Source organism: Brachyistius frenatus, unplaced genomic scaffold, assembly GCF_029030835.1.
Source record: "Brachyistius frenatus isolate BFR_SWC_R1_liver_20210118 unplaced genomic scaffold, ASM2903083v1 Contig_76, whole genome shotgun sequence".
NCBI classification, from domain to species: Eukaryota; Metazoa; Chordata; class Actinopteri; family Embiotocidae; genus Brachyistius; species Brachyistius frenatus.
In genome coordinates this window covers 928,259-952,369 of record NW_027210675.1, presented here as the reverse complement: position 1 = coordinate 952,369, position 24,111 = coordinate 928,259, and the positions used below count along the sequence as shown (strand labels likewise).

The window sequence follows — 24,111 nt, the reverse complement described above, 5'->3', positions numbered from 1 at the left end:
AAACTATGATCTTAAAATTCCCACATCGTTTTCGGCTTTGTACAGAATAAACATGGCAGGGAAAAACTCTCGGGAGCCTGAACAATATTCATCATGAAGCATCTTCCAGAGACAGGCGGAGCAAAAGGATTTGGGAGGTTATGCTGAACTTTTTAACCCCCATAAAAAAAATTTTTTTAAAAAGCTGCCAAATTTTTCTCATCTAAAAGTCTCTTTGAAGTCAACAAAATGTGTTACTCTTTGTGAACACCGCCCAGAGATGAGCAATTGTCTTCCAAAATAATTAGGCATACAGCTAATAACAACTGTCTTTCCACCGCAGGGCTTTGAGAAGTAATACTTTTAATACCGATTCCAGAGGAGTTTGTTCAATTTGTTGAGAGAATCAGCAACACTACTTACAAGATTGCTATGGGACGAGTTTATGGAGCCTAGTCTTCTGCAAACAAGTGCTGCATTGGATGAAATGACGCACAACTGGCCTTTGGCTTTAAAAGAGTAACCTAATAATGGTGGCTGATCTAATACAGACAATTTGGCATAGAGTTTGGGAGCTACGAGTAACAGTCCCATATCCTTAAGATTTATCCATGTTTTCCTGCCAAAAAAAAGTCCAGAGTGGATTATTTAAACCATAAAATGAAAGCATTTTGACGTGACCCGCTTCTGTATTCTGACAACATGAAATATTTGGTTGAAACAAGATACCAAGCAGAATCTCAATACTTGTACCGTTTCTGAAGCCGTGTTTCAGTCTTAAGACATGACTGGTGTTGACTTCTGTTGAAACTACAGCAGTCTATACAATATTCTTACAATAACACCATTTATCTTTCTTTTGAATTAAATTCTACCAAATGAACATATCCTGTATAAGACATGTTCTCTTTCTGTATTTCTCTGCGGTGAAGTATTCTCTTTTTTGGCCCAGATAGAAATTAAATTCATTGGCAGACATCTACCATTACCGAAAATAATAAAATCGGTTGTGTGCAAAAAAAAAAATATTCCAACAGATTATTGAAGTCATCATGGCCTGAAGGAGATAATCAGTAATCTATGACAAATTATTCATTGGAAGTAAACTCTCTTTCACTGAGCTTCAAAACCTCTAAGCTGTTTAGTTAGAAATGATTGTACTTTCATGTGTACTGTTACCGTGAAAAACATTCTCGCGTAATATGGTCTGTCCTTTGTGAGTGTTGATAATTGGTAGGTGTTGTGCCGGAAACAGCACATGAATCTACACACACTCATGTCTACATGCACGTTCAATGTCAGTGTGATTGAGATGACGATTGTTGTCATTATGAATGTCGGAGGGATGTGAAGAGTTTCCCACAAGCGTATTAATCTGTCATGCTGTTACTTTTGAGGAGATCTCCAAAAGCACTTTTGATTTATGGGGATTTGGACTAAAAAGAGAAACTCCTTAAGGTTCTTCACAGCAATTCTCTCTCCATCTCACAGGATCTTATGTTTTTATGTTCTTTTTTTCCCCCGTCTCTGTGAAACAGACCAGAAGATTTCATCTTGGTCCCCGTCTCGAAAGTTCAATGAAGGCAGACGCCTCCCTCCAGCCAGGAACATGAAGGGCTTATCAAGCAGCCGTTCCCAGCACCAGATTCCTTTACCCCATGGCTTGGACTACGACCCCCATGTCCATGACCTCCACAGTCACCATGGCGCTGACTCCCGCCACTCGTCCTACCTGCTCAGCCCCACAGAGAGCTGCCCCATGGACTTCCACCACCGCTACTCGCCGCGCAGCTCCATCCACTCTGACTGCATGATGATGTCCCCTGTCATGATGGCCCCGGCTGCTGCACCCGACCACATCTCCAGCAGCACCTTCCCCAGAATGCACTACAGCTCTCAGTATTATGACTCAGTCACACGGGACGACTGCGCTGCCATCACAGCCTCTGCCACCTCCCCAGCTGTCGCCGCCGCTGCGGCGGCGGCAGCCGCCTCTTCCCACCACGCCGGCACCAAGAGCAACCGCCTCCCCGCTAACCTACTGGACCAGTTTGAGAAACAACTGCCACTACACCGCGACGGCTTCCACACGCTACAGTACCAGCGCACCTCCACCACCACCGAGCAACGCAGTGAGAGTCCTGGCCGCATCAGACACCTCGTTCATTCTGTCCAGAAGCTCTTCACCAAGTCCCACTCCCTGGAGGGATCGTCCAAGATGAATGGCACAAAAGGCGATATCGGAGGAGGTGGAGGAGGAGGGGGTTATCACCATCATGGCCACCACTCCACCAAACATGGTAGCAAGAGGAGCAAGAGCAAAGAACGCAAGCACCGCTCCGGTGGCTGGTGGAGCTCAGACGACAACCTGGACAGTGACAGCACCTACCGCACACCCAGTGTCATGTCACGGCACCACGGGGAACATGTCAGCCACTGCTACCCAGATTCCATGCACAGCCACCACTTTGGAGACCTGTCACTCAAAACCTCTAAGAGTAACAACGATGTCAAGTGCTCAGCCTGCGAGAGCATGGCCATGGCACCTGAGGGGAAATTCATGAAGAGGAGCTCCTGGTCGACACTAACAGTCAGCCAGGCCAAGGAAGCCTACAGGAAGTCATCGCTTAATTTAGAGAAACCCATGATGCACACAGACCTCAAGCCTTCATTGCGGACATGTCACTACCTGCAGGTGAGGCGTACTTCTCTTAAATTATATCTTAAATGGACAGAAAAAAAATAGTTTAAAAGCAATGCATATCAAAAGTTGGATTAGGGCTCTTTGGGTTGCTGTTGCATATGGAACTGCTGAAATTCATGTCCCTGTGTGCATCTGCATGCATGCATGCTATGGCAGGTAAATAAACACAGGTTATACTGTAAACTTCACATTAAATTCAGTTTGAGAGGGATCATCTAGTAGTTTTTACAGTATGTTTATCGGAGGATCACTGCACTTAAATCATACATGCACGTTGTTTCATTTATTGTAGTTGTATGTATGTAAAGTGTTTAAAAATTAGGAACAGAAATAGCTATTTTAGTTATTTCAGCGAACTTGTACACTAACTTGTCAATGCTGCCCTGACAGTAATCGTGCTTTTCTGTGTACTGGGATTCTTGTTGAAAATCCATCTATTTTGAAAAGTCTAACAAGTAAAGGATAATTTTTAAGGCTACATTTTTCTGGTAGATTGAAAGGGCAGTAAAGACTAGAAACCCTCGCCATCATCTATCTGAAAATATAACAAACAATAATTGAGATCAATATCCACTCATCTTCATCAAGGTCCCTTGGAGTAAAATGCAGTGATTGATATATTGATTAGAAGCCCTGCCAGGGAGGCTTTTGGAGTCCACCTTTCTTTCGGTTACTCTCCTGAGGGCAATTACAGTGTCCAGGAGTGCGAGAAGTCAATATATTTAACCAGGGTTCCCTTTTGTGTGGTCACCTCGGGGAGCTATTGTCTATTAAGACGTGGAGCTCAACTGAGTGAATCAATGTCATTGTGAAAAGCACTGAGAACAAGCACTGAGCCAAACTCCAATGTGGGAAACACAAAGGTTTGGTGTCGAAAAACATACTGCATACTGCTCAGCTGCACTTCTGTAGGAGGTTGTTCACTAGAATAAAAATAAAATTTCAGTCATAATTTTTGGGCCTCTTTCTTGCTCTACTACAAACACGCTAAGAGACAGATCTTTAGCAGTTTAGCCACAGGTACTGGCTTCCAAAATACAGTCAAAAGCCAAATGTCTGAGCATTCAGCAACCTTTCATTTAATTTATTATATTTTGAATACTCAGCACAGCTATGCTTTACTCCACAGTGATCCACAGTGGGTGTAGTATTGGAACGCAAAGCTCAAAGTCCGGCTTTAAATTGCTTGACGTGAAGATGACTTAAGATCTACAAACAATGGCAATATGATGAGCAGGATTTCAGCACCTTCTGGAATCTAAGACTTAAAAATGGTCCTTCAATAGGCCTTAGAAACATATTAGTTTGGAAAAATGATTTGTTGGTCACTTGCACCCAATTTAGGAAAATGTAAAACTAAAGATGTGCACGCACTATAATCAACATTTAGTGAAAGTCCAGATTTTTTTACGAATCGCAATGAATTCGAATGGTGCCGCACTCATACAAACCCATAAAAAGCTCACTTGGGTTCTGGATGCAAACCTGTCCATGCTTGGAGAGGGAAGAGATGCTGAATCTTTGCCCAGTGTATGAACTCTGATGCCATGTGAAGTGCACAGTTACACACAGACACACCAACTGCAGTTGTTTGTGTGCAATGGGGAGTCTGTGTCAACAGAGAGGCTCTCTCGCTGGCATTTGACAAGCTTATGTGTCAGCAGGCAGAGACCCTGCAGCTGCCACATGGGCACGTTCTGCACTGAGCGTGTCCACAATGAGAGCCTTGATCAGAGGAGTAAATGAACGGAGATCTGTACAGGCGTCAGTTTGATCTATTTGATGTGTTCTCTTGTGATGAGGAGGGACAGGTGTGCGTTGAGGAAGCTGTTGACACAATCTTGTTTCAGTTGGTGTCATACCAACGAGGGTGGGGTTAAACTTAAGTAAAACACAGTAACTGCTAGATAAACTCTATATTACCGTTCAAATTTTAAAGATTGTCTTAAGGCACAGGAATTAGTTGTCCAGTTATAATTTACAGCTGTAAAGAATAATTGGCAAACTAAATGAGGACCGGTGAAGAGATATTGTTAGTATTGTAGTTTTTGTACTTACTATTACTATTGGTAAGAAACACTAATACATGACTTTGCATGGAAACTTAATAAATGCATGAAATTTGCATGTCTGCTATCAAGGATTTTTTTTTTTTGGTACTTTCTTTTTTTCGGCATGGCTTTCTTTAAACTTTGTCTACATTTCAACAATTGACTTTTACTAATTATCAGCTATCTTCTATCACTAACCTTGCTTGGTCTCCTGCGCCACAGAAATTTTAACAGGATTAAAATAGCGACACAAAATATAAATATATAATTTTCTGGCCTGGTCCTAAAATCGATCTAAAACCTATCTCAAAGCATGTTTTGGAGGTGGGAAACAGTGCTTCCTGTGCAGTAAAGACATTGCACAAGTTATCTGCAGTATTATTCAAATCATTTAACTTCAATCAGTCAGTCCTTGCTTCAGTCCGTACATTGCTTTCCCTTTACTATCGTAATAAAAGCTCTTAGGGGATGGCAGGGAATTTAAAAAAGGAAGGGGGGGGGGGGGACTTTGTCTGGCTTTAATGTCTTTATTAGAGACTCTACTTTAACAACCCTAAAGGTTGAGCTGGTGTCCTTCCTGTGATATATGGGACCATTTCAACAGATGCAATTAGAGTGTGGTATTGTACGCCCAAATGAACCAACAATCGTTTACCTACACTCCAAGAAAAACTATGGAGACAATTGGGTAATAGTCTGCACTTCTGTCAAAGGGTGTATAACATCCGGCTGATTTGCATGCATCCGCTTATTCCAGAAATAAATACGTGATATCTTATCTCACTATTTCAAAAGCTAACAACGGACAAAATGTGGGATGAAATTACAAGACTCTCACATTTACTAACTACAATGTGTTCTGCCAAGTCTAACAGGTCGGTGGATTTTTTTTTTCTTCTTCTTCTTTTATTAGATGCAGTTTCACATCTGCATTAAAAAAAAAAAAAAAAAAAAAATGTATCCCGAGGTTATTTTTGTACAAAGTATCCTCAGTGTAGTAGTAACTAATGATGGTGTAAAGCAGCTTGCCTGTCTAGCTGCCTCAGAGGCACAGCTGAACAGGTTCTGTCAGGTGTAGCATCAAATGAGCACAGAAATAAGGTAATGCTAATGAGCTAGCGCGCTGCTTCCATGAGTGATGACTGCCTTGTTAACCGCAGCCCCAGATGATCAGTGGTTGCACATTAGGAGGAAAATTATTCTTTTACTTTATTGCTGTCTTTGAGGATGATTAATTTAGTTTCCAGGCCAGAACTGTATTTTGTTCTACTCATGTGGGAGAGGATAAACGTATACACAGCAGATTAGTAAGAGGGATAGTTTAAAAAAAAAGATAGAGGTTGTTTTTTTATGTTACCTTCCAAGTTAGGCAGGGTTGAGAGAATGCAAAAAGAGGCCTAATATCACAACATAAGCCGACTGAACAATCATCAATGGGGATTTTTCTACTTGCTGTTGCAAATGATTGATATGTGGCGTTCAGTGCTAAAGCAGCGAGCCATGCTTCCCCAAACAAGGTCATTTTGTTTTGGAGAGTTGCAGCAGCATATGGTCTTAATGCTTCAGAGCCCTTTGCATCTTCCCTACAAAAACAGTTGGGGAAAACATCTGAGTAAAACACACTAGATTAACGACGGTGGAGACCCACTGGGTGCTATTATTATCATGCCTAATTCCTTCAACTTTTCCCCCATTTGCCACCTTCCACACAGGAGAAAATGTTCATAAGTGCCTCATGCCGTCTAGTCCTTCACCTGACTGCCCTGCCGAAGAGGCCCGTCAAGTCAGAGAGGATATTGGGTATTGTTGAAGAAGAGACTGAGAGGGGGAGAGATGGCGAACAAGAACAGATATTGGGAACAGAAGCGATGGAGAATTTACTGCTCTACTTCTCGATGAAAAGAGGGGTATCAGCTGCTCTGCTCTCGGACAGAATAGTTCAGCAGTTGCGGCAGAGTAACAGTCAAGCTGTATGATTGGGTAAAGTGAGTAACTGGCAGAGCATTAAGGACAGTCCTGCGCCTCGGGCTGTTGTTTCTAGGGCTAAGACTCGCCTGTCCACTGGGACAACGGCTACAGCTGCACCACACCGACACAATGATGTACTTGCTACATGCCTGATCAATACGTGTGTGATACACTGCCAACGTACATCTCCATCTTTAGAGGGAGAAAGCGATATAAATCCAATGAACAAACTGACTTTGTCAATATTATTCAAAGTTCAGTCAGTAAAATCAGATAAGCTCAATTGTAAACAGTGGATTCAATGGGATGATGAAAAATATTGAGGGTAATTGTTATGAGTTAAACTGGATGTAGTCTATATCGATTCCGATTGTGGCAAAATCTAATAAAGCCTACTGGTTTTCAGTGCAGGAGTACAGTAATTAGCACAGTCTGTTAATCACTATGTTAATCCTGATGCTGTTGTGTTAAGAACAGTCTTACAGTTATTAGTATATATATACTGAAGCATATTAATGTTACATAATGTCTGCGATGATATATACACATTTTAATTTGGATTATAATCATATTTTCCTTAGAATTGATTTTGAGGTAGAGCAGGTGAAAAACATACCCAGTGCAGCTTGTATGTTTGCATATTGCAGTGGCATTAATGACAGTGTTGTGATTTCAAAAGTTAGTTATGAGCCTCAGGGGTATGATTGGCAGCCTTTGCTGTGCAAGCGTAAAAATACACAAACTGCACCGCTGCCAAGAGGGAAATTCTATTAATTTTTTTCTAAAAATCCTTGAATTAAGTATGCTCATGTTTTCATCTGCAATACGAGTGACATCCAAAAAAAAAGATGTATAGATATAAAAAAGATTTGTAAAAGCACTATTCGAGGGACCTCTAGAAATGTGCTGATGGAATAGTATTCTTCCAAACAAACATGGACTAAATATTGATGGATAGAAGGGTAGATTGTGGCTATTTTAAAGTTATATTGTTGTTAAAATTCTTAAATACTGCTGACACACTGATATACCATTTTTTGGGAAACTTGATATCGATTATAATTTAGAAAAACAATGAAATTTAAGGATCCTGCACATCCAGGCTTATTTGTATTGTCTAAGAATATTAAGTAAAAAAAAAAAAAAAAAAAAAAATCTTTGGAAGTGAATGGTGTTTTCTTAAAAGAACCTATAAAAGTATGAATGTATTAATGTTATCTTTGATTCAGTACTCTACTTTGTCAATTCAAAAGGTGTGAAGAAACCTGAATGTCTGGAGGACAGCCATGGAAAACTTAACAAAAACATACTTCAACTACATAAGTTTTGTTATTAAGATCCTGCTTGCAACCCACAACACTATTAATTTATCTCACTGTGTATAATAAATCCACAGTACATGAGCAGTTCCCTCACCAGATTCAGTGCTCCTTCTCATTACCACCCACTGTTCGAAGGAATACAGATGGGACAGGGCTTTCACTTACACTCCCCCACACAGTTGCAGCCAGCATCAGGCCAATAAACAGTGGTTACCGAGTTCTTCTGTTTATTCTAAACAAACTGCTGTTGCTGCTGTCACATGCATAAAGCTCACTGCTCTTTGTGCAGCAAAAAAAAAAAAAAAATTACATCTTGTGAAAAATGCTATTTCGAACAGAAAAGGAGCATTAATGAAAAGGGGACAGTCTGAATCTCTGTCACATGGAGATATGTGAAACACTGCAACTTAAATCTAGCTGTGATTCTTGTTCCCCCCCCACCTCCCCCCCCTTATATCCTTTTTGAATTCATCCCACTCATCTTTATCTGATCTGTCCAACTGCTTTTGATTTTTACTCCCACTAGGCCCGGTTCTCTTGCATGATTGTCCCCTCTTCCCACTCCCCCACTGGCCTGCGCTCACATTGCACTTACAGTTCTCGGCCCGAGCACGCTGAAATCATCATGATGCAACTTTGTATTAAAGAACAGCGCTCTCAGCCAGAACAATGGACGGTATTCATATTACATAGTGCCAGATAAAAACTCAGTGGGAGAGCCCCAGTGGGTCTGATTCTCATGGGTAGACTAAGGTTAACTACAGAGCTTGTTTAATTTGAGAGGCTAGATTCCGAGGTGAATGAAGTAGAGGTGGCGCTTGAGACCAGGGATGTGAATTAGCTTCATTTTCTGTTCAGGGAAAAAAAAAAACAGCCACAGCTTATCCGAACGCTTGTCCTGATACTCTTCTCACTCCTTTGGCTAATTGGGCCCCATTGTACTTGCAAATAATATCTCACTTACACAAGCCTGTACACTCTGTATATTTTGTCTCTGAGCACAACAAGCTACTGTTACATCTGTACTCTAAACATCAAGTATCAAGTCACCTCAGATACTGACTCAAATGTAAAAGTAATAGCTTAGAATATTACAACCTTGCGGTTATGAATGTGTATGCAGCATTTAATGCGGGTATGTTACCTCCCACAGGTGCCCCAGGATGAGTGGAGTGGATACCCAGGTGAGAAAGATGACGAGATCCCATGTCGGAGGATGCGAAGCAGTAGCTACGTTAAAGCTATGGGAGAGATTGATGATGAAAGTGGAGACTCTGACACCAGCCCTAAGACCTCTCCACAGAAGGGCATTCGGTCTGACGCTCTTGTCCTCAAATCAGCCATGCAGAGACCCCATTTAGACTCCCACAGGTAGGCCTGGCTGCCTGGCTCAGTATGTTCATGCTTACCCTACAGTGTGTGTTGAGGTTTTTAATGAACCATTAAAAGATGAATAGATGTTCAGAGGTCATGCTTCAAGTTAAGGTAAAATGATGAAAAAGAATCCAGTGCATTTCAACCGTTTTAGAAATTGACCTCACAAATCCAGCACTGTTGGCGAAATATTTTGATCCACAGAAACAGTTTCAGTGATGCTCTGTTGAGTGATGAACAACCACATGGTTTTGGGTTTGGGACCCTTTTGGTGTGCTAGATTAATAGTATTACTTCACCGTACACAGACACTGTGCCTCACTTCATCGCAATATTGTTGACGAGTCTTTAGCAACATTGCCTCATATATTCAACGTTGGACTCAAGGCAGGAAGCTTAAGTGTTGTAACATTGACTCATGGAAGAGCAGATGTTAAAGTCACTGACTGGTGCGTTACAGTACACTAAAGGATGAGAAGCCTCGAAGGAAAAATGTGTTTGATCAGTGAAACAGCAAAATGTTGAGTATGTCTACTTCTGTATTTATTCCTGGAACCACATTTATTTGTTTTGCTTTAAAAAAAAAAAAAAAAAAAGTGGAATACAGTTGTTCACCAGTATATTAGGTATGCCTTTCTTAATCTAATGCAGTCGAATGCAATATCGTTACTATTTTCATCATGGTTACAATGTGCAGCTTTTGAAGTTGTGAGTGTGTTGATTCAACTTTATGGTAGTTTTGGAGACTGTAGTTTGTAGTGCTGTTAAACTGTATTGTGTTATACTGGTAGATTTATTTGTTGTGATGAATCTACCTAGTAATACAAATGGGGTGCACAATGTCTATTGTTAATAATAATAATAATCATGGTTAACATGTACAAGGTGTTGCAAAAATCCCTGCACTGGTCAAATAGTGTGACAAAATAGTGATTAACTATTCAGAAGAGGTGGGTATTGTCACAATATTAACACTGGGTGCAGATCAGTGGCTACTCGACTGTGTTTTCAAAACTAAATGTTGCTTCTTAGATTCCACTAACTATTTAATCATTCCCTAATCGTCTCTCTCTAGCAAACTGCGACTGGCCCTTTTGTCTGTTTCTTGGTAAACCAGCACAACGTCCGGTGTTCCACTGAGCTTATTTGTGATCTGGAGGATGCCATTGCCTCACCTTCACAAGGGAACTAAGCTCATCGTTGCTCGGCTTGTTTTTATTCAGTGGATTGTTCTCTGTGACTGTTTGTTTTCAGGCAGTGTGGTTTTCAGACACAGCCAAATTCTGTGAACCTGGGGAGGCATCACGCATTCGTCATCCCGACTGCCACTCAGCGCTCGGTGCTATTTTTGTCACCATCATCTCAGCAGGGTTCTAATCACTTCTGCTTTTGTCCACGAACAAAACAGTACTCTTGTTTGTTATGCGCTGGAGGAGAATGTAACAATCTCTTATTATTGTAGCTCCAAGCTTTCATGGTTTCACTTTGAAGAACCAGAGCCAAGCTATACATGTTCCCTGCGGTTAGATGGAAGACTGCTTCCTCATGGGAAACTTGAGGTTAAACTAGTCAAACCCGAAGATGAGTCATTTAAGAGGCTGATATTCATTTTGGAGATTCAATCATAAATATGGTATGCCTTACTTATTAGATGCTGACCAACAGATTGATTAACTGCAGCGTTATCCAATGATGTGGCGTTTGTGGCTTCTGACCTGTGAAACTGTGTGTGTCCCCACCCCTTGTCCTTGTTCAGCCACGGCTACCATTTACAAACCACAAGAGATTTGCGGCCCCATCCCAGTGTCACGCTGGACCCTTCCACCTTTCATCCTCCGCCCTTCCGCTCTCGAAACCAGAGCTACATGCGCGCCGTCAGCACCCTCAGTCAGGCTAGCTGCGTCAGCCAGGTGAGTCTCAAACATGCATCGTACAGTGGCAACACCTGGACACGTGAATGAGAGCTAATGTTATGATGTTTGTCTGTAGCGGTTTTGTGTAGAGGACATTACGGAGACATTAAACATCCACAGATGTCCATACTGGAGGTCCACAGCTGATTGTTAGCTTGTACACACAGCCTGACCTGCCTCAACTTAATCAATAGGCATAATTAAGTGCTGTTTTGGACTGATTGCCTGAATTAATCAGCTAAAGTTGTTTGGTTTTGAAGTGTTTTCTACTATAAAGAAATGTAAAATTGTACGTCATTTAGAAATTAAGATATTCATTTGCACCCTGATGTCTCGAATATACCACTGACACAAGCTACATCACTCTATTGTTATTATGGCATGTCATCTAATTATCTAGTAAACGACACCAACAGAAGCAGCTTGTATTGGTTAACTGAACCTTTTTTTTTAATTTAATTTAATTTTTTTTAAGTATTGTACTAAAATGTAGACTAGGCCTACAGACACAACAACTTAAAAGTCTAACCTCACATTACACGCAAACCTTTCCAGGTACCTCCCCCTTTAATACCCTGCTATGAATCTATACAGTTGGATCAATTACGCAAGTCTGTTTTGGACCTCCATGGTGGCACAAGGCGTGGTTGCTACAGTAAGAAGATCTGTGACACAGCCAGCAACAAAGCCTAGATGGAAAAGGAATAACAGGAGGAAAGATTGTCCAAAAGAAGGGTTGTACAATCAGCTTACTCCTGTGGCAGCTAAGACCCAGTTTCATAATAACAGAACAACAGTCTTAATAATACTAGTAAAACCCTGCCCTGCTTTTGTCATATCATTTACTCTAAACTCTAACGTATTAAGCAGAAAGCAAGATTCAATTCAAGGAATATTAAACTGCTACACAGACAGATATACACAAGTGCACATACTTATAATGTTACAAACAATACAACCTCAACTGTGACCAGGAACTTTGAATAGTACAAGACATGACAGAAAAAACAGTAGTTAAATAGCTTCTTTTCATCGTGACCTGAATTTTGTTGCATTGTCTTAACATCAACTAATTGATCATCTTGAGTCAGCTAGAGGAATTTATTAGGATACGATACTATACTACTATTTACTTGCTAGTTACAAGATAAAGAATTGAGACTGCAGTGTGCTTTATTTCATCTAGCCGCATTCAGTACATAGTATAGCACATGTTTGTTTAGGGGTTTGTGGTAAATTGAATGCTTTGTAACAAACTGTATATTTTTCTGATTGCTTTTGTTGTCATTTGCATTTTCGTATTTCATTTGATCTGACATTTATTCAGTTTAAGGTCAAAACTGACAGTGGCGTTTTCTTTATGCTAACACTCCTTCATATTTGCTGTGCAAAGGGGAAGAATCAAAGTGAGAAAGAGAAAGGAAGAGGAAAAATTAAGGACTGCTATTCCTGTTTTTGTCTCTCAGGTGAGTGAGACTGAGATCAATGGCCAGTTTGAGTCAGTTTGCGAGTCCGTTTTTAGTGAAGTAGAATCCCAGGCCATGGAGGCTTTGGACCTGCCTGGTTCGTTCCGCACTCGAAGCCACAGTTACCTCCGCGCAATTCAGGCTGGTTATTCCCAAGATGATGACTGCTTGCCTTCAATGACATCCTCCACTGTCACTTCAACTCTCAGATCCACAACAGGTAAAACAATCCCCCCCCTAAGTGAGCGAGGGCTTAGTCTACATATCCTCATACATCCTATACATGAGCACAAACTTAAAATACCTACATATGTACAGTGGGGAACCCTTGAGCTTCAGAGATGCCAGGCTGAATGATTCCACTTATGTACTTTGGAAGCTACGGTGTGCGTGTGTTTGTTTTTGCCACTGCATACTTCTGATTGTTCAGGTGGATCTGCTTGTGTGTTACTTTGCACGATTCATGCATCATTAGCCAAGCTTCTGGTTGATCACTTGTGGTGTTGCCCAGCTGAAAACTTGGATAAGGGAGGGGGGGGGTTGCATTTTAAACACTCAGATGGTACACACTACCACAACACAGCACAGCCACACTACATGGCATGCCTAAGAGGAACAGTCCCTCCCCTCAGCATGTTAAACTGTGGTGTTTTATATGTGTTGTGCGAAGCGTGCGAGTTACTTAGGGAGGGGTGAAGTCTGAAACGGGCCAGGGGTAGGGGAGCGGTAGGTTGCTGACGTATTTGTGTTGAGAGGATACACTGGACAAACCTTCCACCTGTCCTCCCCCTGCTCTGTTGCACATTAGCACATACTTTGTAACTGGCTTTGAAATTGAACAAAAAACTCAAATCTAATAACAAATTTAAGGTAAGTCGACAAGCTGTAGAGACTAAAAAAAAACATGTATACACACACACACACACACGCACACACACGCACACACACGCTGGTTGCACAAAGGAACTGTCCACTGATGGTTTTGTAGCGTTTGAGAAGTACAAACGACAATTATTGACAGTATTGTTGTATTGTGTTGCATTAAACCAGCCAAATCAGCTAATGAATGCTATGTGAACGCTGTTACAGGACTTCCTTAAGTCACTGTCGACTGCAATTTCTCAATGGAGCCCACTAAATGTCACTGGTCATATTCCATTGTTATTGCTACTGCATGACAATGAGCCTAAACAGTTTCTGAAATCTGTTTTGTTTTTGACTTGCATAAATATTTTTACTACACGCTAATTTTTTTTTTTTTTTTAATACAACATGCAAAGACTTCAAGGTTTTGTGCAACACAGTGCAAGCAATACATCCCATAATTTAGCATTTCAGGTTCTTTGTGCAAGCAGAGTGTTTGCAGTAACTCCCTCACTAAGTGTATTTGGTGTTTGCCTGCAAGAGTAAAGCTATGAACCCTATTGAAACATTTTTCTCTAACTATGTGCATTTTTAAATATTATGACCTGGAATTTTTATTGTTTTTGTACATTTTTCTGTCAATTTAATATTGGAGACATTTGCATTTTTACTCATTTTGTTGGCTTTGTTTTCTTGTTGAACCTGGAGTTTTGTTTTTGGAATCCTTTCATCTCCAATTGGGTTTCCATCTACGATTTCTTCGATGTGACAGAAGTACTGAGGATAAAGGAGTGTTCTCCAATCCCACCGTCTTATTTGCTGAACTCTATTCATTTAGCTCTCTGCTCCAAATCTGTCCACTCGATATGGGCTGAAACAAGAAGTTAATTGTACAATATGTTGTGAAGTATTTTGAAGGTTAGCATGATGCACTAATTACAATGTGCCAGATAAGGTTGTAGCAACCCAGGAAAAGGGTTCCCTGGATGGTGATTAGTTTTATAAAGTACTATTACCTCCCATCCAAGACAGATGTAAATAATATTTGTCCTTTGGTGTACTCTTTGCACTGTTCTGAGGGAATAGTGGCCCTAATCATAAATAAAATAACCAGGCTATCAAAGAAAATCAGTGATTCCTGGAATCATGTTTTTATGTTAGTTTTTAGTTTTAGTTTATAGTTAAATTGCAAGCAGTTTATGAACCAAACCCCGAGGCTAGTGGCCCCATGAGTGGGGAAGGGATCCCATGATGCTCCATAGGGCAGACGAGCAGCAAACCCCTCTCCATTTGACCATCCATCTCTTGAAGGATAACCAGGGGGAAAGAACAACTGGAGGCATCAGTGATGATTGTTGCAGGTATTTTAATGTTGACACGCATACATATATCTATGTATATGTGTGTTTTTGCACTGCCTTCTCAGTAAGAATAACAGATACATAGAGTTAACGTGTAGCTGGTAGAAATATCTCGTTATGTTATCCCAAGTAGCAAACACGGTTCCAAACAACTCATAAAACCTCAGACATTTTGATTGATGTCTTCTTAAAGCATTGATATTGATTACAGTGATGAATGTGATGCTGGCTTTTGTGAGTTGTTTACCATGTCTCTATTTTAAGTGTTCTTAGATCACATTGTAAGTGTAAATGTCTGAGAGATGTACTTCCCAAACTTTTCCAGAATGTTTTCATGTCGTAACCATAAAAATAGCACTGAATGTTATCGCATTGCCACTGTCTCCAATCATTTGTGAGAGCAGCATCTGTCTGCTGTACATGTGTGACCTTTATTTTTTTCTTTCCATGAAAAAATTGACTTCTTTTAAAAAAGGCCAAATGTGGCAAAGTCTAACCCTCGGCATCGAGTTTGTCAGCTGTCTTTGACTGTGGGATTGCAGCCGCTCCCTGGTGCAGCCCTCAAAGGGGGTGGGAGGGTGACCCCTCACCTCACCAGGTTACTTACTACTCCACATGGTCTAATCAGCCACCTTGGACCTGATATGTTCAATAGGGTTCATATCTGCTTCTTGGCCCAGTGGGTTGTGATTCTTCTACTCCCTTTACATCTTTTCTTTTGCACAAAATGGCACAAATTTCAAGTCACTGAGAAATATTTTATATGTTTTGAGAAAAGGGCTCTCGTAGAATGGATTCATGATTTGATAATGACTGATGTATTTCATGTTTAATTCCACTCTTTGTTGTGCTGTGCAGTGAAAAGATGGAAAGAAGCCTTGAGATGAGTGAGAAGGCAGTGTAAAAACATGGTGAAAAGCCTACAGTATGTGAGTTTATTGACAGTCATAATTGTTTTATGTGAAGGGATTGAGGAACCTATTTCAAAAAAGGTTTATATTCTGTATTGGCTCTGGGAGAATGTATCTCCAGTTGACCTTCAATCCAATTTGGGATTTTTCATAAAAAAAACTACACTTAAAAAACAACAACTAAAGAAATAAATCTATTTGTCCAATTTTTTTTTTTACTGACAATAAGCGACTTCTAAAATATGCCATCATTAATTCCACCAACTATGTGCTTACCTCATGGTTTTGAACAACTCTAGTGCAGGCTCACATAAAACAGCACACTAGATAGAGTGGGTGCTCATACCTTATTTAACCTTTAAAACCACAGATCATAGTGGGAAATCAATGGTTCTAATCCTGTCTGTCTTTGAAACTTGCCACTCACATAGTGTATGTTTTCCATAGATATGTGTTTATTTTCTAGTTGAGAATCCAAATCAAATCGCGCTCCAGCTGTTCCTTTCACCTTGAATGTCCTTCTGTTTGCATATTTACATTTTTCTTCCAGAGGGATATGATGTTGTGGATGGGACATCTTTACTAAATGACGACATGATAGAGGATGATGATGGTGCTAGCTCCTCTGCCTATGCGGAGCTCGAAAGGCTGGAGAGAGAGACTGCTGCTGCTCGCAGCCACCACAGTACTAGCTCCACCGTTACAGCCATCTCTGTCCCACCGGCATCCCCACCTTCATACAGGGTCCCTTCTGCCTCACCTATAGCCACCTCTGAGCCGCCGGTTCCTCAGGCCATCCAGGCCTTTAAGGAGTCTGCTAACATGGTTGCTGCCTTCAACTTGCAATGGAAGGATGAAATCTCAGCAATGCGCTATGAGCTAGCAGAGCTGCGAAGAGATGTCTGCGGGGAATTAAAAACGTTTAACAGCAACTTCTTCAACTTTACTCAGTGCTACAATATGTGGACTTTGTGCCGGGAGCCTTGTAACGACAGCACCACGCAAACAGACGACAGAGTGTCCATAGGAATTCAAGCGGGCTCGAGTTGGTCTGTTCGACAGAATACGGAGGACAAGTCAGTGATGTGCCAGCCAGAGCCAGCACCCTTCAGCATCATGGATTTGATGGACCCACCTCGAATTGAGATCATAACAGGAACTCCTGAGAGCACGCCGGAGGGGTCGAGCAGCCCTGCCAGCCCACTACCAATAGAGGACTTCCCATGGGAGATCAACAAAATGCAAAAGGCTCACAAGCCGCCAGACACAGGTGGCCACACAGGTGGTCACAGGAGCGCCAGTCTAGAACTGTGGAGCAGGAAGTACACCAGTGGGCCCATGTCATATCTGTCTATGTCATTCTAATCATTCACATTCTACGCATACTGTAAAAGGGGATGAGGAAGCCAGGGTGAAAACCTGACATTTATCAAGAGAAGCAGTGCAATGCTGTTGTTAGATGTCCCTTTACTCTATGCAGACACAGAGTCTGTCATCTCTTGAACAGGTTACAATATTGTTCAAGCAATCTTTTAACAAGTGTCTTGCTTAGCCATGGAATAAAAGAGAATGACTTTGTTTTACACCAGAATAAGGTGACATAAGAATGTGAGCGAGAATGTGGCTGATATTCAGATCCTCAAGTGCCAACAAGTGCAGCATCATCTTCCCTCCATTGTCTTAAACACCCAACCTTCAGAGAATAAGTCAATTCAAGTAAGCATGATTGGAAATCTGAAGGATATTTAATGAGTAAACTCAATAATCAGCCATTGTGCAGTGAGGCATATGCTGGTTTGTTTCTGCACATGAATTTGAATAGCTCATGTTCATTCCAGTTTCTCTTCATGTAGAAACATTCTCTTAAGCACCTAATTATACTGAAAAAATACTGTGAATAACTTTATAAACCCTAGTTTTTTATTGAATACATTAAAGAGGAATACATTATTTAAGAATATATTGATATATAATTTCCTTTTTATTTATCCTAATCAAAGCATTCCTTTATCATGGCCTTCATTCATTTTGTAGCTGGTTCCAGTTGAAATGGGCATTTCTGAAAATTCCCAATGTTCTTAGTGGTGAAGTGATAAACCACACAGCATAAAGACGTAACTGTAAGAACAAAAAAAACAAAAAACAAACAAAAAAATAAAAAAAACAGTCGATAGTGCTGACAACAAGTTATTACAACTCCTACAAAATTTGTAGTAGTCTAATCCTCTGGAAAGCTGTATGGATTGCACCATCTCAAGGCTCTGAGGACTAAGTCCCAGATCAAAAGTGTTTACGATGAATCATTTAAACTGACTACGTAGTCTTAACAGCACGTGGAGCGTAAAACAGTAAGGGGGATTCACAGTGATCATGAAGTATGAATGTATCAGCTTCAGTTCATTCCTGCACAAACTGCATTCATGTTCAAACACTGTATATGTATATAAATGTACCATTTTGTATATAGAGAAACCTATATCAAATACTTGTACTGTTTGCAGTTACAAACATACTGTGTTCTGACAGCGCTGAGGGGGGTTATAGTAGTAATTGTGGTTCTAAACCAAACGCAGCACTTTCTCCAGTCTTCAAGGTTTGTCTCCATTTATTTCACCATGTTCATCATCCAACTGTTTTTACACCTCATAAGGAAGTTGGTAGTTCATACCAGTGTTTCACATGTTGTTTTTCGTATGGTGGTGACTGGAGTTTTTTTTTTTTTAAATGTTTAGTTAAGTGTCTTACCTGTTCATACTACATTTGTTTTTACTTTAGAGGCAATGGGAACAAACACTGAATTTGAGCTACTTTTTTTTGGAGTAAATTAAGTTTAGAAATCTGAATTAAATTCTACCATGGTCACCATTTTTTAAATGTCGCATTTCTCTGGTAACGGTTGATGGTTGCTCGGGCAGTTCATCACCTCTGAAAGATAGCAGAGAAACATTGGTCCCTATAAGTAGACAATCAGAGCCGCTGAGGGCCTCTACCTCTCTGACATGTCCCCAGAGGTGCAGTATAGTATCAATGAATGTACTAACACCGCCTCACTAGTGATGGCTTAGCTGGGCTCCTGTCAAACCCTAATGGGTGGGAACCCTCAATCATCTGTTATGTTTGGCCGATTGCTCATTTTGTGTGTTACTAATAAAATAATAGTTGCTCATTAGCCACTGACATTCCCCTCAACCACTCATCTGCGTCATTGTCCCATCATACCAACATGGCGTACCAAAGTTAATACTGAGGCGCATGGAACCGAGGCCAACAATAAACATCTCAAGTTTGAACACATATCTTTGGACGATCAATGCAGCACAGGACCCTGGGAAGCCTGTATGTATCAGACCCCTGACTGAAATGTGAACCTTTCAAAAAGACTTTCAATAAAGGAGAGGTATCACCTCTCACTTTATAAGGAGAGTGGATCTTCTTCCCCCTTCGCATGACCAAAAGACAATATTTACCGAAAAAGTGGCATTTTGAAAAGATATTTATACTGGAGGTTGTACTAGAGGTAAGATCAAAATTAAAGGTGAAGCCACGGGAGAAAAAAGGCAGACATTTCCTTTTGAGTTCTTGCAGTAGCTCCGCCCCACACACCTGTTGCCATAACTCATTTAAAGCTGAGCTTAAATGCCTAACTAAATGATTCATTTGCCTTGATACTCTAATATGTGTGTTACAGAGGAACACAATATTAAGGCATGTATCGCTGTGGATTTTTTTTTTTAACAATTCATTCACTCTGAACTTGAGGTTTTGGTGCAAAGAAGGGAATGAATGAGCAAAGGTGTATTGTTGTCATTCTCTACGATTTGCAATACAGAGTAAGAACTTCTAAAAGTTTCTAACCTATTTATTGTTGTTAAAAACCCCAAATAAATATGCTAGAGTCTTTCATTTCAGATAATCATAACTAAATCATAAAATAATTCAGTGAAAGGCATATGACTGTGACATTTAGTCAACAATCATTTTATTATATAAATATATATATAGTACATATGAAAAAAAAATGGGAAAGGCTTGTATTCATATTTCTGCTTTTTGAATAATTAAGATGGGATTGCAGTGGCATTCCTTACTTACATATTTTCCCATTGTTTGGGGAATGCAAACTAATTTAAAGGTGCTGAAGACTGGCCAATCACGATGTCTCCAATCTGCATTCATTCATTCTATGCAAGTCCTTTGTTGTTGTTGTTGTATGTCATATAAATTTTTGAAGCTATAGATATTAGATGTTTATGTTGAGCCTTCATGCAAATCATCGATGCTTGAAATGGAATGAAATTTTCAGAAAATATTGGTGGCTCTTTAAAAAAAAAGAAAGAAAAAAATGATATTATTTAGTTATTGTTGTGCATGAGCCACAGGCAACACTAAAATGTGTTTTAGTGTTTCCTGCCAAACAGTTGTTTCATTCATATTTCTCCCATTTAAGCTTATATGTATCCTAGAATCAAAGAGTTTGTTGGTGAGATTCCTGCTATGTAGTAGCATCCACATGCTTTGTGACATCATATGCAAAACAATTGAAAAATCATACATGTATAATTGACAACTTATTAACTGACTACAGTAAAATACAAAAATAAAAAGGCCTGTGATAATACAATTGGAAATGGTATAAAAAAAAAATACTTAACATTCTTCTAAATTTATAAACAACTGACCTTCAAACTGGTGATTGGTTGACACCAGGGAACTCACTCATGCTATAAATACGTGTTTCATAATCATCTCATTATTTAGCCCAAAGAAATTACCCTTACCTGAAAGCAAGTTGAAATGTAGCAAAAATATGGATCTATACAGATCTAAATATTATTTTTAAATTATATAGTAAAATATACGCATTTAACAAAGACTGAAAAAGAAATAGAAAAAGGGTATTTACAATTATTTTTAACCATGCAATCACATTTTGTGTAATGAAATATATAATTATTTATAAGAGATTCTGAATTGTATACAGTATCTAATATGTTACAGTATGTAGTCAGTTACCCCATACGTTTGTGTTTACATTTTGTTGTCATCCAGAGATGCAACAACTGTGCCAACTCTGTGAAGTCCAGTTATTAGGACAACGGTTTTTGGATGGATCTCACCTGAACCTGTAATACAGCTTGAATATAAATCTTTTTCTACCCCTGTGTTCTCTTCCTGCATTTATTTGCATTTTTTCATGCTACTCTGTTCATGTTGCAATTTTTCAGGGATCTCAGACTGCATTGTTAAGTGAGTCAGACTTTGTCAAAGCTATAAAGCATCCTTTTGAAAACCATAGTTTAGCCCGCATTTGTTAGCTTATGCTTACTTTGTTAAACAAATGAAAACAGTGTGATACTTTTTTCTTTTCTTTTTTTTCCTTTTTTTGCTTATTGTGGTGTTTCTTGTGAATTTTCATTTAAAACTTTTATTGGCCTTATGTATTTTTCATAAATTGTTATAAAACAATGGATTAAAATGTTTATGATGTTTATGTTTATGGTAATTTAAATGGAAAAAAATGGGGGTCATAGCTTTACAATGGCATCAAAGACTAAACTCACTTACATAAGTTGTATTTTTTTTTGTGTCCACAGTCTGCACACTGCGAACACACTGCGAACACACAGCATGGGCCTGGCACCTGGAGTCTTATACTTTGACCCTCTTGATATGCCTTGATTTCTTCTAAGCTATCACCTTTTTGTTTGTTTGTTTGTTTGTTTGTTTATTTGTTTTCCTTTTTCTTCCCCCCTCCCCATTTTAGGCGTCCGTAGCTTAGCTGGGGGGCGTAGAGAGTACGGTAGGTCTGGTAGGGAACTGCTTTATTATATCTTTTTTTCTATGTTGTTAATACAGGTTTTCATTTCATTTTGTCTGAATCATTTACATTTTTCACTTGGCAAAAACAAGATCTATCATAAGTTGATGTATAATACATTTAAGTGTTTTCATCTGTTTCCACATTGAAAGCAGTGGAATTTCCAAGATGGTGTAGTCGTCCTGGATAATGACTTCACCAACTTGTCTTGATTTCGGCCTGGTGTTAGCACACTGGCATTTTTTTTTTTTTTTACAGTATCTTCTGCGTTTGAGCAAAGTGAGACAAGAATAACTGTTCCATTTAAAACCTGTTTTGCAGAACTGGAACATACGTTAACTAAGATACGCATGAAGCCTTTTGCAAAGTCCATAAAGTTTTTTATTTTGGTTTGTCTTTCTTTGTTATGTTTTAATATGACGGTTCTGTTCAAATTCATTGGTATTGGTAGCAATTCACCCTCTTGCTTTAAACATTGTATACATTTTCTTTAGGGAAACCAAGGGAAATAACACAATAGTGTGTCTTTATGTTGAGTATACTGGCATGCTACAAGGAAGTTATGACCAACATAACAGCTTTGTTCTACAAACCACCACAAATCAATGCAGCTTCAAGATATAATTTGCTGTCGATGTATGAAAATACCTTTTTAGATTTGTAATCTCATCAGTTGCTTTCAGTGGTTTTTCATCTCTTCTAAGATTGGGGAAGGGAAGGAAGGATACTATATTGACCTTTAGTTCAAAGGTGGGGGGTGACATATCTAGTATTGCACATGGTCACAGATTCTGTCATTTTGGAAAGTGTTATCTTTAGTCATTGAAAATTGGAACTTTTCTTTTAGTCCATCACCTTCTAAACTTCTACATCCAGTATTAAACTTGCAGTCACATACACTTGGGAGGTACAGTACTATATACTGCAGTTATTATTGGTTCCATGAGTATTTTTACTCTGCTTGTCTTGAACAATCAATTCTCTCTCGGACTACATATATTGTGTAGGCTAAAAGTCAAAAGTTCTGTTCATAATGAAATGTTTATATTTGTTGGCAAAGTTTATAATCTGCTGCCACTGCCATACAGTAGCAAGCAGCAGAGCCCGTGAATGGTGATATCAAACATGTAAATGATTTTTTTTTTTAAAGATTTAGATCCCTAAACAATTAAACCCAAATGTTTTGGTGTACCCAAGACCTTTTCATGACAGTTTCCATATGTACACGGGGAACGGGCAGATTTCCTGCACACTTCCCAGCTGTATAACCCGTTTACATTTTAGACTATTAATCTCCTGCCACCCATAGACAAATATTTAATATTTATACACACAATATTCTTATCCGACCTTCTGCAGACCCTTATTTAATTTCAAACATTTGTTGTGCCACATTCAAGACAAACTTATTGTGTTATTCCATTTAGAGGTGAGGTTATAACAACAGGAAAATGGTCAGTATGATTTTTGATTATAGTGTTCTGTGAACTTTAGTTTGCCTTTAGCGGCTGATAGGGGGATTATTTTTTTCATTTCTTTAACTTTTTTTTAATCCCTGGTAGCTAAAAAAAAGTTTACTGTGAATTTATTTCAGACTCTAACCACGACATCATCACAGGGTCCAAGGCAATGTAAAAGATTTGTTGACAATAGTTCCGGCCCATTGATTTGTATTGGTTTGTTGTGATATAATCATACATAAAAGGTTAATCCACCTCGCATCCATGGGGGCATCACCACTGTATGTATATATGTATGTGACTATGAACAACATGCTTGTTTAACTGTAAAGAAAATAGGGCTACACAAACCTTCTTTCAAAATGATTGACCTATACACACCCTCAAGTCCTGCTAGTTGTCCTACGTCAACTCATCCATTCATTCATTAGTCCATCTACTCCATCTCTACAAACCACCAGTGCCATACATAAACTCAATCCTAGACCTGAGGGAATATCTTCAGATGATCAACTACCATCAATCTACACACTCCGACATAGTAGGTGGCGGTATGCACCTTTAATGCACGTTTGTTATTCACTAATAAACCGAAAGAAGAAGAAGATCGTCACACGGATTAGGTTATGTATAGAAATCCTGATTAAAAAAAAATTCATGCTTGGTCTTTTATTGAGCACAGTAATTTCATTTGAGGAAAAATGCACACACGAAAGAAAGGGCTGGTAATGTACTAGAGAAAATAAAGATTTAGAGGAGACGTCTTCAAAAAAAAGAAAAAGAAAGCAAATTGCATTTTAGAATATTTCGGTGTAAGAGTAAATTGTATTTATTCCCGGAGTCCAACACTGAACAGATATTTTTACTCAAATGCATTCATCTTTAGTGATTATCTTGTGTTTTTTTTCTCAAATACTTTA

The 24,111-nt window shown here is 39.4% G+C and overlaps 1 protein-coding gene across 1 annotated transcript in view; it reads left to right on the top strand.

Annotated features, from left to right (window-relative positions):
* Positions 1-21,404, top strand: part of dlgap2b (discs, large (Drosophila) homolog-associated protein 2b) — a 67,378-nt gene extending 45,974 nt beyond the window's left edge. The window contains exons 2-6 of the mRNA XM_069708526.1: positions 1,518-2,674; positions 9,178-9,395; positions 11,155-11,308; positions 12,778-12,997; positions 16,464-21,404. Coding sequence (XP_069564627.1) covers positions 1,589-2,674; positions 9,178-9,395; positions 11,155-11,308; positions 12,778-12,997; positions 16,464-17,278 — 2,493 coding nt within the window. The 5' untranslated portion in view covers positions 1,518-1,588 and the 3' untranslated portion in view covers positions 17,279-21,404. The remainder of the gene's footprint in view (positions 1-1,517; positions 2,675-9,177; positions 9,396-11,154; positions 11,309-12,777; positions 12,998-16,463) is intronic.
* Positions 21,405-24,111: the final 2,707 nt, after the last annotated feature.